The sequence below is a fragment of the Anabrus simplex genome, chromosome 1, assembly GCF_040414725.1.
Source record: "Anabrus simplex isolate iqAnaSimp1 chromosome 1, ASM4041472v1, whole genome shotgun sequence".
Classification (NCBI taxonomy): Eukaryota; Metazoa; Arthropoda; class Insecta; order Orthoptera; family Tettigoniidae; genus Anabrus; species Anabrus simplex.
In genome coordinates, this window is record NC_090265.1 from 313,451,300 (window position 1) to 313,467,798 (window position 16,499).

Consider the following 16,499-nt stretch of genomic DNA (forward strand, 5'->3'; position numbering starts at 1 on the left):
CAACGTTTGACAATACGACGATGCGTTGATCGTCGTTCCTTTCGGCATGAATTCCACGTGCAGTAAACCCTCCATGTCAAAGAACACTGTCGCCATAACTTTACCAGCTGAAGGTTGAACCTTGGCCTTCTTTCGTTGTGGTGATGAGGGGTGCACCCATTCCATTGATGTTCGCTTCGTTTCGGGGGTGAAGTGGTGGACCCACGTTTTGTCGCCTGTGACGATTCGCTGCAGAAACCCGCTGCCGTCTGCGGCATAGCGTTGCAAAAATGCCAGGGAGGATTGGAAACGTTATCCCTTGTGCTCATCGGTGAGAAGACGTGGGACCCATCTTTGACACAGCTTATGATATCCAAGGTCCTCGTGAACAATGGTGAACACAGTGCCATACGACATGTTCAGCTGCGTTGCGATTTCTCTCAGTTTAATGCGCCAGCTCTGTCTAATGATCACATTCACACTGTTGACCTTTGCACGAGTCCTGGACGTTGTGGGCCTGTCTTCGCAATGGTTGTCCGTGATATCAGTGCGTTCGGCTTCGAATTGTTGACACCACTTTATGATACCTTGCCGGAAATGGCCCGCTCCCCATACACAGCACTAATTTCACGATGAATGTCCGTGCAATTCTTCCTTTGGCCCATAGGAATTGGATTGTCGCACGCACCTCATATTTGGAGTGAACATCCAGTTGACGCGCCATTGCATTTGGCCGCTATTCATACAATACTAGACGAGACACCACAGCGACCTGCTTAACAGACGTGTGGGCAGTGTTTGTCCCTTTCTCCACTGTGCCCATGTTCGCAACACACAGCGCACTGCTGCGATGCGTTAGTGCAACTAACCTTTTGATTCACCTATGTATAATCGGCACTCAGCCTTTGGAGAGCACATATACGAAAGTTCACACCATTTCACAGACATCAATACAGATCTAAACATTTTACACATCGAAAATAAAAGTAAATCTTTGAGTATTAAGGAGACAATCAAAATTTACACTGCAAAAAAAGCCAATGAAACCAACCTAAATATCCATACACATTTAAGGAACTCCTCCCCCCTCTTTGCTCTACTTGCATAACATCTGGTCCAAACTTACTCTTTAAATTAGCACTTAACAGCCTTCTTAGAGTATGGCTTATCATTAAAATAACATGTAATAAATGCTCTCCATTTCCTTTCCGCACTTTATTTAACCCAAAATCATTAAGTTGCATTTATCCACAATATATAAAATACATTTTAACATGAAGAAGGTTAATAACTCCCCACCCCCCTCTCCGGTAGATGAAGGAAAGTTCCACAACACTCTCATTGCTCTGCCTCTTCCCCTCTCCACGGTACAGTATGCCGATTATAACATGGAGAAAGAACTGACCTGCTCTCCGCTATCCAATAGGAAGGATCCACAATGTTCCACTCGCCCCTCCCCTGCTTCCTATCCCCTTTCCGTGTAACAACATACTTTGCCCAAAACCTTCTACTAGCCTCTCCTTGAGCAGTCATGAAATAGTGTTTGGAGACAACGAACTAAGCTTCGGCCAATCCAGGTAAGTACAACATTTTTCAAATTATGTTAATACGGTGATGGTTGAGTTCTTATAAAATCATCATTTGTTAATACTTGTTCATATTATCACCTAATTCTCTATCATTGGCGAGTTTATGCAACTTAAACAATACTGTATATATATATATATATATATATATATATATATATATATATATATATACGCATGATTTAAGTGATTTGATAGCATCTGAGGATGTTCTTGTAGAACAAAACATGTCATTCTTGGTATAATAGTGTGTATTTTTTATGGGTATATTTATAGTGTTATAATTTATATTGAAATTTTGTGTATATGACGGACTGGAAAGGTTTCATGTCTCATTTGACTAAGTCGACACTGGAAAATATGGTTTCCTTCTTAACAAAATATGTCGTTCTTTGTAATGTGTCCGTATGCGTTACATAGCAGCCATTGACTACACTTATTTAAAGTTTTTGTTACCTTTCTTTTCTTCGCAGAACGACTGCTTCTAGATTGAGTGTATTATTCTCGGTTTCCAGTAATTCACAGATATTTTCATCATGTTAGGATGTCGTAGGAATAAAAAATCATACAACTAACTAGTATTGTAGTGTAGTAGTAGTCTAAGAGCTCCATTCGGGATCAGAATTCAGGACAGGTGTCTGTAAGAAATCGGTACGAGTCACTGCAGGTAGAACTACCGAGGGAAGATGAGGAACAGGGAACTGTTGGTGAGAACTGTGGAAGTAGGAGAAAGGGAAAAGGTAGGAAAGGGAAATCTGGAGTAGTGGATAGGAAAAGACAAGTGGAACAGGGTCATGGGATAGAGAAAAGGGAGGAGGAAGTAGCTTCTGCAGCTGTCAGGAAAGATAAGACTGACCAGGAGGAGAGGGGATCAAATGAGGTGGGTAGGGTTGAGGCTCTGGTCATGGGAGATTCCATTGTTAGACATGTTGGGAAAGTATGTAGAGGAAAGGGTACCAGGGTACAGTGTTATCCAGGAATTAGGTTAAGGCAGATGTTGATGTAAGTAGAAGAGAAGGAGGAGGGAAAGGAGAAAGTGGTAGTGTTTCACATTGGTACTAACAACGTTAAGACAAGCAGGTATAAGTACCAACATAGTTGGGGATGTGTGGGACCTGGTAAATGCAGCACGGGTAAAGTTTAAGGAAGTGGAGATTGTTATCAGTGGAATACTGTGTAGAAGGGATACTGACTGGAAGGTGATTGGGGATTTAAATGAGACTATGGAGTGGGTATGTGGGAAACTGGGAGTGAGATTTCTAAATCCTAATGGGTGGGTAGGAGATAGGGATCTGCGCTCAGATGGCTTTCACTTAAACCGCAGTGGTACATATAAGTGAGGAAATTTGTTTAGAAGGGTTATAGGGAGGTGCATTCAGAGAAATGGGGTGGCCTAGGGACAGCTGAGATTTTCTTCTGAAGAGGCAGAGCACAGTTCTCTGCGAAACGTAAAGAATTTCACCCTATTTTCTTGACATGGCACAAGCCCAAAAGCCTGTATCATGTCTATAAGTACGGGCCGTGACAGCATCAATGGCAACAATTTTAGAGGAATTATTTTTGTTTTTTAAGAGCTAACCCCTATTTATACCCTTTAAGTTGGAATGTGTACAAAAATATTTATTATATAGCATCTAGGACACAACTTCATACATTAAACGCCTTTGGAGGAATGAATATTTTTGTTTTCAAGTCTTAACTCATAGTGATGAATTTTTAGGAAACCTTGTCTTGTCTAACATCCAAACATAGAAACAACTATCCAGTGATATTTAAATTTTGTATGTTTTCAAGGCTAACTCCTATTAAATACCTAAGGTTTGAAGTGTTTTAAATTATTTCACATTTTATATCTAGGACTAAAAGGGCAACCATAATATGAAATTTCAACTTTGTGGATGAAACAGTTCTGGAGAGATGAATATTTTTGTTTTGGGTCTTAACAAACATTTAACTCACTGAGGGATGAAATATTTTAAAATCTTTTCTTATTTGACGACCAGGAAATAAAGCAGCAACCATATATGAAATAACTTTGTGCAGCTGAGGGTTTCAGAGGAATTAATATTTTGGTTCTCAGGCTTTAACCCTCATTTCACTCTAGTAAGCACTTAACACATAAGGGCAACCATTGTGCAAAATCTGAACTTTTATGCAGTATATACAGATAGGAGCGAGCCTCCGTGGCTCAGACGGCAGCACGTCGGCCTCTCACCGCTGGATACCGTGGTTCAAATCCCGGTCACTCCATGTGAGATTTGTGCTGGACAAAGCGGAGGCGGGACATGTTTTTCTCCGGGTACTCCGGTTTTCCGTCATCTTTCATTCCAGCAACACTGTCTATTATCATTTCATTGCATCTGTCAGTCATTAATAATAATCACCTTGGGAGTGGTAACCCCATTGTAATACTAGCCTATATATGTTTCATTCATTACATTCCTGGCCCAGTCTAAGACTGGAAAACAGCTTGTATGTTTTCATTTTCAGCATTTATCAGTCATCCATAAATCACTTTGGGAGTGGCGACCTCATTGTACTAATAGCCTATATATATGGTTCATTCATTACATCCCTGACCCAGTCAAAGACTGGAAAACAGGTTGTAGGTTTTAATTTTCATATAGGAGCATCAAAAGGGTCACACAATAAGAAAAACAATGTTTTGTGTGTGTCTTTCCTTTTCCTGTGCTTATCTGGCTTTCTTCTTATTGTATGCTTCCCACATCAAGACTAAAGATCTATCAAGATGGCCCCTCAATGAGTGTTGAAGGTCACCCTGCAGATGAAACTGGGAAGCAGAAAAAAATCTGTTTGGCGCTGAGAAGAAATGGATGTAGAAGAACTAGGATTGATGAGAAGTGGGCCAATCTATTTGAAGATGGAGATTGTCCTTCTTTTGTGTTTCCTCCCTCTTCCCACACAGATCTGTCATTGTGCTTTTCCTACTACATGTTCCTTTCTGTGTGTATGTTAGCTGAAGGCTACCTGGATCCGCAACAGCTCCACAAGCAGCTGTCAGGTGTCAATGAAGAGGCGTACGAGGCAAATGAGGATCAAGGTAGTTTTCTGTTACTCTCGTCACCGAGCTAGATGTTGCTATTGCATCTCAGTCCGCCAAGCCCACTGTAATGCATACATCAATTGACCCTATGAGTAACAGTTCCACACCATTCATAATCTGGACAGGCTTCCAAATTTCAAATGTTGGTGTTACTAGCATCACTCATAACTCAGTCACTTTCACATTGCCAAAGTCAAGGATGAGATTGAAACAGGTCAATTAAAGTAAAAAATTTGTACTGTTCCATACCCGAAGACATAGTGCATAGTAAGCACAAGGTATTGGGAGCAAAGGCATCCTACCTTTTTATAAATGATGAAGCAAAGATGATACAAGCTCTCCACAGGAAACATCAACAAATTTACAACCAAACAGATTCTCTTTCTCCTATCTAGATATAACAAGTTTTACAATTTTCTCCAACTCACTTCTGTGTCTACCAGTTATCTGATACTTACTCTCTTTTACAATGTTCTGAATCTTGTCCCGTGTCTTCTCTCTCACCCAGTCATTGATGGTACTTGATGCTTCACCAGGATGTTCCCTGAAATTCACTAACTGCACACCAGACTGGAATATGTCTTGAATAATTTTTTGGAATTCAACTTTGATTGTGAAATCTTCTTGTATGAAGATTTTATTCACCACATCCAGAGTTAATCGTTCGGAACTCTGAAACATAGGATATTTGTTTTATGGTCATGAAATATGATACTTTCATTGTTTAGAACTGACAACAAAATCATGTATGTTCAGTCCTCAGCCCTAAGGCTGGTTGGATCCTCAACTGGTCTGCCATCAGCTGTCATAGATGGCCTAGGCATCACTGAAGAGGTGTACTAGGGAAACGAGGAGTGAGGTAGTTTCCTGTTGCATTCCTCACTGGGCCAGAAGTTGCTATTACATAACAGTCTGCCAAGCCCACTGAAATGCATGCATCAACTGACCCTATGAGCAACATTTTCCACCATTCATGGCAAGGACTGGCTGCATAAGGAATGGCATTACTAGAATCGCTCATGCCTCAGTCACTTTCACATTGTCAAAGTCAAGGATAAGACAGAGACAGATGAATGAAAGTAACAAAACTGCTCTAGCCTATACCAGAAGACATAGTGCACTGTAAACACTAGGTGCTGCCAGCGAAGGCATAACAAAATCATAGAAACCACAATAGAGATTATATAAAAGTTAAGATTTTTAAATTGAAACAAATTCTTTACAAGGCAATTCTGCCCCTAGAAGGTGATTCATGCACTGTTGTTGTTGTTTGACACAAGGAACTTGGGCATTATGTAATAACTATGGTGTTAGAACTATTCATGGGTGTATTCATAATTGAATGGGGCTAGGACTGGGAGGGAAGGACAATGGCTAACAGGGGCTCACAACTTGCAAGACGTGTCGGCACATCATAGAGCTCAAACTGCCACTGTCTTACATCACTTTTACATCCTTGTGTTAGATGTCTTCCTTTTATCTTTTCTATCCATCCTCATTTAACCATACTGATGAATTTTGAGATCAGAGGTAGGTCATTACAAGCAATTAAAGAAATTTATATTGACAGGCTACTGTGAAAAGTGATGGATTTTCCATGTAGGTGGGGACGGTAAAATACATCCACGGTATCCCCTACCAGTCATAAGAGGCAACTGAAAGGGGACCCCAAAGGTTCTCAACGTGGGAGCATGAGTTGGTGGTCATGGGGTCCCTAACTGAGTCTGGTATGGCTTCCAGTTGCTTGTGCTAGCCTTCTCGCTTTCAACTTTCCTATCTGACCTCCATTGATCAATTCTTGTTATCTTGCGACCCTGATGGTATTAGGTTTGTAAGGCCTAAGGAGTCTTTCATTTTCATTCCCTTCGTGGCCCTTGGCTTCATTTTACTCATATCTTCATTCTTTGAAGGACCCCTTCCTTTCTTCCTTCTGATAAGTGTTAAGAGAAGATTGTTGTCCAGTGGAACTTCCTCTTAAAACTATAATCACCACCAGGAAGGATGGCAGAAAAAGTTCTTGGTTCAATGTAGTTACATGCGTTAACGACAAGGCTGTAATCTTTCCCCTTTAGTTTATATGGTTCATTTACTGAAAAGTATAAAATAGAACGGAGGGATTCAGCTGGGTGGAGATGTAATAAAAAACTTGACCTATACTGATGACTTAGTCTTAGATTGTGCTGAAAGTTTACAATCTAACATAAAGAGATGCCGCGAGTACGACTGATATGAAAATTAGCATTTCTGAGATTAAAGTGATGAAGTTTGGGAAGAAATCTAAGAGGACAGGTAAAGAATACAAAACTGGAATAGGTGGATCATTTTGTGTATTTATGATTTGTATTCTATAAGGAATGTAGTATACTAAGCAAAACTAAATCAAGCAGTAGCAAATCTAATGCAGTGAGCTTGCAGTTGCGAACAATGGTATTCTGTAAGAAAAAAAAATCACTTCTGCGATCAAACTATCTTTACATCGGTCTTTGATAGCTTCAGGATAACTTACTCATAAGATGGGAGTAACAGATATGAAAGCAGCAAGAATAAATAAATCAATCAATCAATCAATCAATCAATCAATCAATCAATCAATCAATCAATCCTGATCTGCATTTAGGGCAGTTGCCCAGATGGCAGATTCCCTATCTGTTGTTTTCCTAGCCTTTCTTAAATTATTTCAAAGGAATTGGAAATGTATTGAACATCTCCTTTGGTAAGTTATTCCAATCCCTAACTCCCTTTCCTATAAATGAATATTTGCCCCAATTTGTTCTTTTGAATTTCAACTTTATCTTCATATTGTGACCTTTCCTACTTTTAAAGACACCAGTCAAATTTATTCGTCTACTAATGACATTCCACGCCATCTCTCTGCTGACAGTTATTTACATACCACTTAATACAAATATAAATGGTCCATTATTGGACATTATAAATTTTCCAACTAACTCATTCCTCATCGGTATTATAAATTTACTCATTCAGGACAAATATTTCAGGTTCCCTATGGAAATCAACATCGATATCATGAACATACCACTTAGTCGAGCAGCTCGTCTTCTTTTTCCCAATTATTCCCAGCCCAAACTTTGCAACATTTTTGTAATGCTACTCTTCTGTTGGAAATCACCCAGAACAAATTGAGCTGCTTTTCTTTGGATTTTTTCCAGTTCTTGAATCAAGGAATCCTCGTGAGGGTCCCATACACTGGAACCTTACTCTAGTAGAGGTCTTACCAGAGACTTATATGCCCTCTCCTTTACATCCTTACTACAACCGCTAAACACCCTCATAACCATGTGCAGAGATATGTAACCTTTATTTACAGTCCCATTTACGTGATTACCCCAATGAAGATCTTTCCTTATATTAACACCTAGGTACTTACAATGATCCCCAAAAGGAACTCTCACCCCATCAATGCAGTAATTAAAATTGAGAGGACTTTTCCTATTTGTGAAACTCACAACCTGACTTTTAACCCTGTTTATCATCATACCACTGCCTACTGTCCATATCAGTAGGACTTAAACATTAAAACAATTATCATCACCAATGAACTCTATGTATGAAGCTGTGGGCACAAACTGGCTTTGGTGATGGGTTCATGTGACAAGAATGGAGGAGGATAGAGTACCTAGAAACTGGCCATGGAGGGTAAGAGAAGCAGAGAGAAAGAAAAACACCAATGGTTAGACTCGGTCTTTAATGATTTCAAGAAGGAGATTTGGAATTAAACGAGGCCACAGAACTTGTTGCAAATAAATGATTCAGGAAGTGCTTAATTTGCATGTTGCAGTTGCTCACACTCTTGTAACTTATTTATTACTCTATAGAGAATAACATCATCTGCAAAAAGCATTACTGCTGATTCCACTCATATCATTTATATATATATAAGAAAACATAAAGGACCACTAATACTGCCGTGAGGAATTCCCCTCTTAATCATTACAGGGTCAGATAAAGCTTCACCTACTCTAATTCTCCGAGATCTATTTTCTAGAAATATAGCAATCCATTCGGTCACTCTTTTGCCTAGTCCAATTGCACTCACTTTTTCCAGTAGTCTCCCATGATCCACCCTATCAAATGCTTTAGACACAGGTCAACCGGGATACAGTCCATTTGACTTCCAGAATCCAAGAGATCTGCTATATCTTGCTGGAATCCTACAAGCTGAGCTTCAGTGGAATAACCTTTCCTAAAACCGAGCTGCCTTCTATCAAACCAGTTATTAATTTTGCAAACATGTCTAATATAATCAGAAAGAATGCCTTCCCAAAGCTTACATGCAATGCATGTCAAACTGACTGGCCTATAATTTTCAGCTTTATGTCTATCACCCTTTCCTTTATACACAGGCAACTCTCCATTCATTTGGTATAGCTCCTTCAACCAAACAATAATCAAATAAGTACTTCAGATATGGTACTATATCCCACCCCATTGTCTTTAGTATATCCCCAGAAATCTGATCAATTCCAGCCGCTTTTCTAGTTTTCAACTTTTGTATCTTATTGTAAATGTCATTGTTATTATATGTAAACTTGAATACTTCTTTAGCATTAGTCACCTCTATACAGACATTATCCCTGTAACCAACAATCTTTACATACTGCTGACTGAATACTTCTGCCTTTTGAAGATCCTCACATACACACTCCCCTTGTTCATTAATGATTCCTGGAATGTCCTTCTTGGAAACTGTTTCTGCCTTAAAGTAGCTATACATATCCTTCCATTTTTCACTAAAATTGGTATGAATGCCAATTATGCTTGCCATCATGTTATCCTTAGCTGCCTTCTTTGCTAGATTCAATTTCCTAAGTTCCTTCAGACTGTTGGTACAAGCAGTAACAAATATGAAAGTAGCAAGAATGACTGTTGGTTGAAACAGGTGAGAATAATGGCAGGAGGTACTGCGAATGAGAAGATAAAAGTCTTAAAAATGAAGTTGATGTCCGCTGCGGGTGGAGGTAGTAGAATAAATCCACAGTATCTCCTGCCTGTAGTAATAATCAACTAAAAGGGGAAACCAGTGACTCTCAACTTGGGAGCGTGGATTGGCAACTATGGGTCCATTAAGTGAATCTGGCATTACTTCTACTTGTGTCAGGCTCCTTGCTTTCATCTTTCCTATCGGACCTCCTTTGGTCAACTCTTGTTCTTTTCTAACCCCAGCAGTATTAGGTATGCGACGCCTAGAGATTCTTTCATTTTCTCACCTTTTACTTTCTTTTGCCAATGCCTTCATTCCTCAAGGTGTCAGACCTCTTCCATTTTCCCTCTGATTAGTGTTGAGGGAACGGTTGCCCAGTAGGATTTCACCTTAAAACAATTGCCGTCACCAATGAACTCTATGTACGAAGCTGTGAGCATAAAATGGCTTTGGTGATGGGTTCATGTGACAAGAATGGAGGAGGATAGAGTATCTAGAACCTAGCCATGGAAGGTAAGAGAAGCAAAGGGAAAGAAAAATGGCAGTAGTTATACTCGGTCCTTAATCATTTCACGAAAGAGCTTTGGAATTAAACGAGGCCACAGAACTTGTTGCAAATAAATGATTCAGGAAGTGCTTAATTAATTCACAGAGGCTTGTAGACTGAGTGTTGAATGGCATAATGGTCTATAATGAATAACTAGTAATGGTAGTAGTAGCAGCAGCAGCAGCAGCAGCAGCAGCAGCAGCAGTAGTAGTAGTAGTAGTAGTAGTAGTAGTGTAATGATTGCGTACCACACATAACTAATATTCTTCAAATCACTATTACAATGATTTATTGTTGAACAGTATCCTCCTTATACAATCTATTATGGTTAATGTGAATTTAAAAATCTTAAATTTCACATTTGTCACATCTACATGTTTAGATCCTAACTGGATCATCTTCGGTAGATTGCAAAAATTGATATATATTGTAGTTAAAAGGCAATCATACCACTGAGACATATGCAATTATGGCAATTGTTACATCCAGAGACTAAATGGAATGCACCCACCAGATTTTGTATTTTTTTGGTTTGAGAACAGATTGTTTTGTAAAAAAAAAAAAAAAAAAAAAAAAAAAAAAAAGAGAAGAAGAACAATGTAAATGAAGTTTGTGGAAAATAATAAAAGCCAACACCTGTGTAACTATCAGACGAATTCCGTTTCATTGAGTAGATTTTCGAGTTCGACATAACAGTAGTGGCGACTATGACTGGACGTGAACAAAGCAGTAATTTGAAATGGATAAGTTGACCAAATCGAGAAAACCAATATGTGCTATGTTCACGAAAACATACGATGCGTTGATAGCGAAAACAGACCCCAACAAGGTAAGATTGCATTTTACTAAACTAGAACAACTAGAAAATGAACTGAAGGATGTCGATGAGAAAATATTAGTAGTGCTTCTCGATGACAGTGACGAAGAACGATACACAAATTAATACGATAAAGTGAATGAATAACATGATAAAGTAGATGAAGCTCGTCAGAGAATGGAGTGTGTTGTATTAACACAACATACAAAGGAAGGAAATCAAATATCGAGTGATGGTTTCATAGGTTTCTCACAGAAAAAACTCAAAATGCCGAAAACCGAACTTCTAAAATTTTACGGAGAGGTTAGGAACTGGTTAGGGTTTTGGAGCCAGTTCCGTCAAATTCATGACGACTCAGACATAGAAAAAGAAGATCAATTTCAATATTTGATCCAATGTACTGTTGAAGGAAGTAGAGCTAGGGAGATGGTAACTAGTTTCCCTCCAACAGCTAACAATTATGATAGTGCAGTTCATTGTCTTAAAAGTAGATTCGGAAAAGTAGAATTACTCGTAGAATTTTATGTTCATGAACTACTTGGACTTGTGATTCAAAATGTTTCTTCAACACAAAGACTGACTCTCCTACAGTTTTACAATTGCTTAGAATCCCACCTTCAATCCCTTGAATCTCTGGGCATGACTGCTGATAAGTACACAGCATTCTTTTTTTCCGTTAGTTGAGTCATCTCTACCTGAAGACTTGCTGAGAATATGGCTAAGAAATTCTGGCCATCACCCTGTTAGTGACTCTACCGAGGATTTATACTGTGACAAACCCTCACAACTGACTTTATTCCTCAAGAATAAAGTGGAAGGTGAACAGAGGATAGCACTAGCCCAAGGAGGATTTAATACAGCAAATCAGAAGCCTACAAAGCAGAAACCTAGGTTAAACTTTGGAAAACATGGCCACTGTTAGTAGTCTGTTCACAGGAGACATTAAAGATCCTGGAAATGTATGTGTATTCTGCAGAAAATCTCATGAGAGCAAAGAGTGCTTCAAGGTGCAGAAGATGACTCTATTGGAAAGAAGGAATATTTTGATGAAACCGGGGTATTGTTTTCTGTGCTTCAGACCTGGTCATGTTGCCAAGATCTGTAAGGGTAATGTATTGTGTCACTTCTGTGGAAAGAAATATGTTATTCTAATGTGCCCAACATTACCTTCAAATATTTCCAAGGAAAATGTGGAAAAAACACAAGACAAAAAGGAAGGTGCCAGTGCTACCTTGGGTAACCAAAACTGTAGCCAGGATGTTCTTCTGTAGACCTTGTTGGTGAAGATCACAGGAAGGAAAGGGGATTGAGCACTCATAGATAGTGGATCACAGCAATCATATATATTAAAGAAACTGGTAGATACCATCGGACTGGAATCATCAGGATCTGAAAACATGATTCATGCCCCGTTTGGAGGAACTGAATCAAAAGAGCATCTACATTTTAATTATCAAATACAGATGAGCAGTTTAAATGGCAGCTACACATGTAAGATCCCTGTACTGGATCAACCGATTATTTGTGGTACCACCAGATGAGTTGGCCATGCGGTTAGGAGCGTGCAGCTGTGAGCTCACATCTGGGAGATAGTGGGTTCGAATCCCACTGTTGGCAGCCCTGAAGATGGTTGTCTGTGGTTTCCCATTTTCACACCAGGCAAACACTGGGGCTGTACCTTAATTAAGGCCACGGCCGCTTCCTTCCCATTCCTAGGACATTCCTGTCCCATCGTCGCCATAAGACCTATCTGTGTCGGTGCGACGTAAAACAAATAGAAAAAAAAATCGTGGTACTGTCCCTAGAATCCAAAGTGGTCCTTGGATGAAAGAACTTGAAAAACAATAGAATCTTTCTCTCTGATTCTGGAGAAGAGACGCCTGAAATGGATCTTCTTTTAGGAGCGGACACCTATGGAACACTTCTCACTGGAAGAATAATAAACATGGGATGTCGACCAGTGGCTGTTGAGACTCGACTTGGGTGGGTGGTTATGGGGTGGCTATCTCTGAACAGTCTCTCAGACTAACTCAGAAGGATTTCTGTTGATGATTAGATAGGAAAGTACTATGACTGAGAATGAAGTGGCCATGGCCTTAATCAAGGAACAGCCCCAGCATTTGCCACGTGTGAAAATCCAAAGCTATAGAAAAACATCTTCATGGCTGCCTGCAGTGGGGTTCGAACCAACCATCTCCTGAATGCAAGCTTATAGCTACGTAGTCTGCACCACGTGGCTAACTCGCTAGGTAAAGCAACCTACGGATTCAAAATGAAATATGAGAGAGGCCAAAGTAGTACCCAGATCATGATGGATGGGTTTGGTTAAGAAGACAAAGAATGAAAAGGTGAGAAATATCACCAAGTTTGCACAAGGAGTAATTTATTATCTGGTAATTTCTATGTGCATTTGAGCACACAATAATGAAATAAATTGTATCGAATAGGTGGTATAATAAATTACTCCTTGTTGTGCCATTTCACTGTTAGGAATGAACATTTTGGAACAAAGATGGACGCTATGCCGCGAGAAAATTAAACACGACACGCAAGTTTAATCGTCGATGTCGAGGGAATTGTATTCATATCAGGGATAAGCCGAGAAAGTATCAAGAAGGCAGTGGAAAAGAATGAAGGATACAGGATTGTTACAAATTTATTCAAAAAAATATTCCAGAAGTAATCATCACAAGCGGCTCGGTACAACATATCGCTACGAGAAGAAGACAGTATTTGATAGTAAAAGGCTTGACCAGGAAGGAAATAGGAATAATGTCAAGAGAAGAGCAAGACTACAGAAATATTACATAGAATTGCGTAGAAATAAGCTGAGGAATAACAACGACTTGATCAGAGTTCGTTACATAACCAGCTAGAGGCTGCAAACTATCGATAGTAATCGCCAATGGTATTTTCCGATATTATGAGCTCTACTATCGATAGTAATCGATAGTTTTCAAAAAGTGGAACGAATCATATCATTATGCCTGAAAATACAGTAAAACATTTATTGAACATAATCCATAAATAATCAGTAGAAAGCACAATTATTTCATGCTATGTCATTTCTGAAATTCAAATCGGAATCTCTTCAGTGACACATCCGAGACATTCTCGGGCTGCACGTGCTTCCCCATAACGTGACCGCCCGAGGAATTCTCGTTCAGCTCAGTGTTCATTTTGCGATCGCTCGACATATTCTCGGGTATTGCAATATCTTTGGAAAAAATATTTTACAACATTATCAACAGATGGCAGGAGAGTTTACAGTTGCTTTCATGGAGTCTTTGACCTAAAATGTCCTCTCGCTTACATACAATCTCTGACAACTTATAAATACCAGTATCTTTTTTTTGTCCCATACTGGTATCAACTCAACTAATGTTAGGCACTGAAGTTGTAGGTACACCGAGATACTTAAATGCTCACCTACAAATTGGAACAAACTCCTCACCAGTTAACTGCAAACAGCTGTACAATTTTTCTGTTAGCGCGAAAAATAAGCCAGTAGGGGGGGTACTATCGTTGACTATCGGTAATAGGCAACTGACTATCGATGTGAGACAATAGTGGTCGCTATCGATAACTATCGATAGCACGTTAATGACTGTTAGAGGGCTTTGAATACTAAGATGACGAAACTGACCATGTTTATCTGTATTTTTATCCTAACTGTGCAAGAGATGGCCAGCGTCATGCACTAAGAAGACCAAGGCAGACTGTCTGGAGATGGTGACTTGAAGTCAGCAAACTTATCCCTAGATGACAGAGAAGGAGGAAGGACCAGCCCATATATTTCCAAGAGACCAGCCCGATGTAGCAGTCATATCTAACAAGATGTCCTAATGCATTTGGACACACAAGCGAGGGAATACAGGGAAGAAAAGATAAATTCAATGATATCACATTTCTGTAAGTAATTTAAATATCTTATTTTGAAAAGTGCCATTTTCTAATTATGAGTAATATAATTGCCCAGTGCTGTCATTGATTTATTTTAAGAATAGTGATTTAATGTGTGAAATAACATTGATATAATAACATAGGAGGATAATAGGTAGTCATCTAACTTAAAATGACAATTCTTTAGTCAGGATGAATTTGATCAGTGATAATCAGCTTATACGTTCGTAATGCTATCTATATTAAGTGAGAGGTTAGTTTACTTCAGTTGTGTATATTATACCAACATTGTGGTTAATGTTATGATTGAGTTAGGATGTTATACCACGAAATGGTGATGATGCGATATGATATACAGGTTATATTGGGATCATAAGAAGACATATGAGCAATACGAGATGAATCTGAAGAAAATTGAGAAGGAAATGGAATATTAAGTGGATAAACGATAGTTATGAAGTCATATGCATCAAGTTGAGATATATTAGGGTTATTGAAATGAAGAATGAGATATGATGTGAAGAATAGGATGGCTGTGTAATAAGATTGTACCGGGCGGTACACCTCTACACCGTTTATTTAAAAGTTGCGCCTGTTGAAACTCCTCTTCTGGAGGAAGGTGGAACTTTATCTATTCTATTAATTCTCTACTTTCTCAGAAGATGTCACCACGTGGAAAATTTTGAGTTTGTGAACTGTGTCATTTTCGACGTACTTTTGTTTTGCTTGTATTAAGAAGTGTGAACTTTCTCTTCTAGAGGACACTACTGAAGATCAACAATAGTGCAACCTAGTGCGGAGTCAAAGAACTATTTTGTTGGAGAAAATTTAATTTCAGGAGTTTGTTCTTTGGTAAATTTCTTTCTGTCATTGTTTAAGTTGGCTGTATACCCCTCTTTTTCCCCTTAGTTTGGATCTAGCCAATCCCGAATTTCTTTAATTAATTTTCCACCAATAATGTGTTTCTTTTTCCTCTATGTAGGGGTTTCTTTTCCCGAACCAATAAAGATTTTGTGGGAGGGTGTTTTCTTTCCCCTAACGCCTAGAATCTTCCGCGAGAGGATATAAACTGCTGATTTTGGGGTCTCCGGGCCACTTCTGTTCCATCTTTCAGTGTATTAAGTACATAGCAGGAGGCGGGAAGCGCCTCTTTCCTCGGCAGCGATCTACTACCAGGTAATGGCCTATTAATATCTTCTTTTCTTGCTAGGTCGGCAGTTTAACTCTCGCGGCGGGTTCGAAGCGTTTTCCATCATGTAACCTTTTCCTAAAATGTAACTACTCTTTTCTTCTATTCTCTTGTAAAGCTACATTATGGGATAGAGAGTGCTAACCCTCTCGAGTTCCCACTCACATCATCTTGAGGTGAACTTATTTTTCTCAACCAATTCTCCCGTAATGTAATGTAAATTGCCTTTAAGTCACCTCTGTAGTATGGGATTAGCCCTTGTATTAACGGCCTAGTGCCAAGTAGGTCTTAAGCAAGTGTATTAGGAGTGCAAGTTCGCCTCCTCTCAAGTTGTATTTTAGAGGTCATGTATTAATCTTTTCTCACCTAATAGACCTCAGTAGGTTGGGTATTTTACCCCTGTGTATATGTCCTTTGAGGACAACTTGAAAGTTGAGTTTGGTGTGGCCTGGGAGAGGCTTAACTTTAAGAG

General features: G+C 39.2%; 1 protein-coding gene across 1 annotated transcript in view; it reads right to left on the bottom strand.

Annotated features, from left to right (window-relative positions):
* LOC136856732 (serpin B4-like) overlaps positions 1 to 16,499 on the bottom strand; it is a 304,832-nt gene that overhangs the window by 63,706 nt on the left and 224,627 nt on the right. The window contains exon 9 of the mRNA XM_068231104.1: positions 5,088 to 5,301. Within this exon, the coding sequence (XP_068087205.1) occupies positions 5,088 to 5,301 (214 nt within the window). The remainder of the gene's footprint in view (positions 1 to 5,087; positions 5,302 to 16,499) is intronic.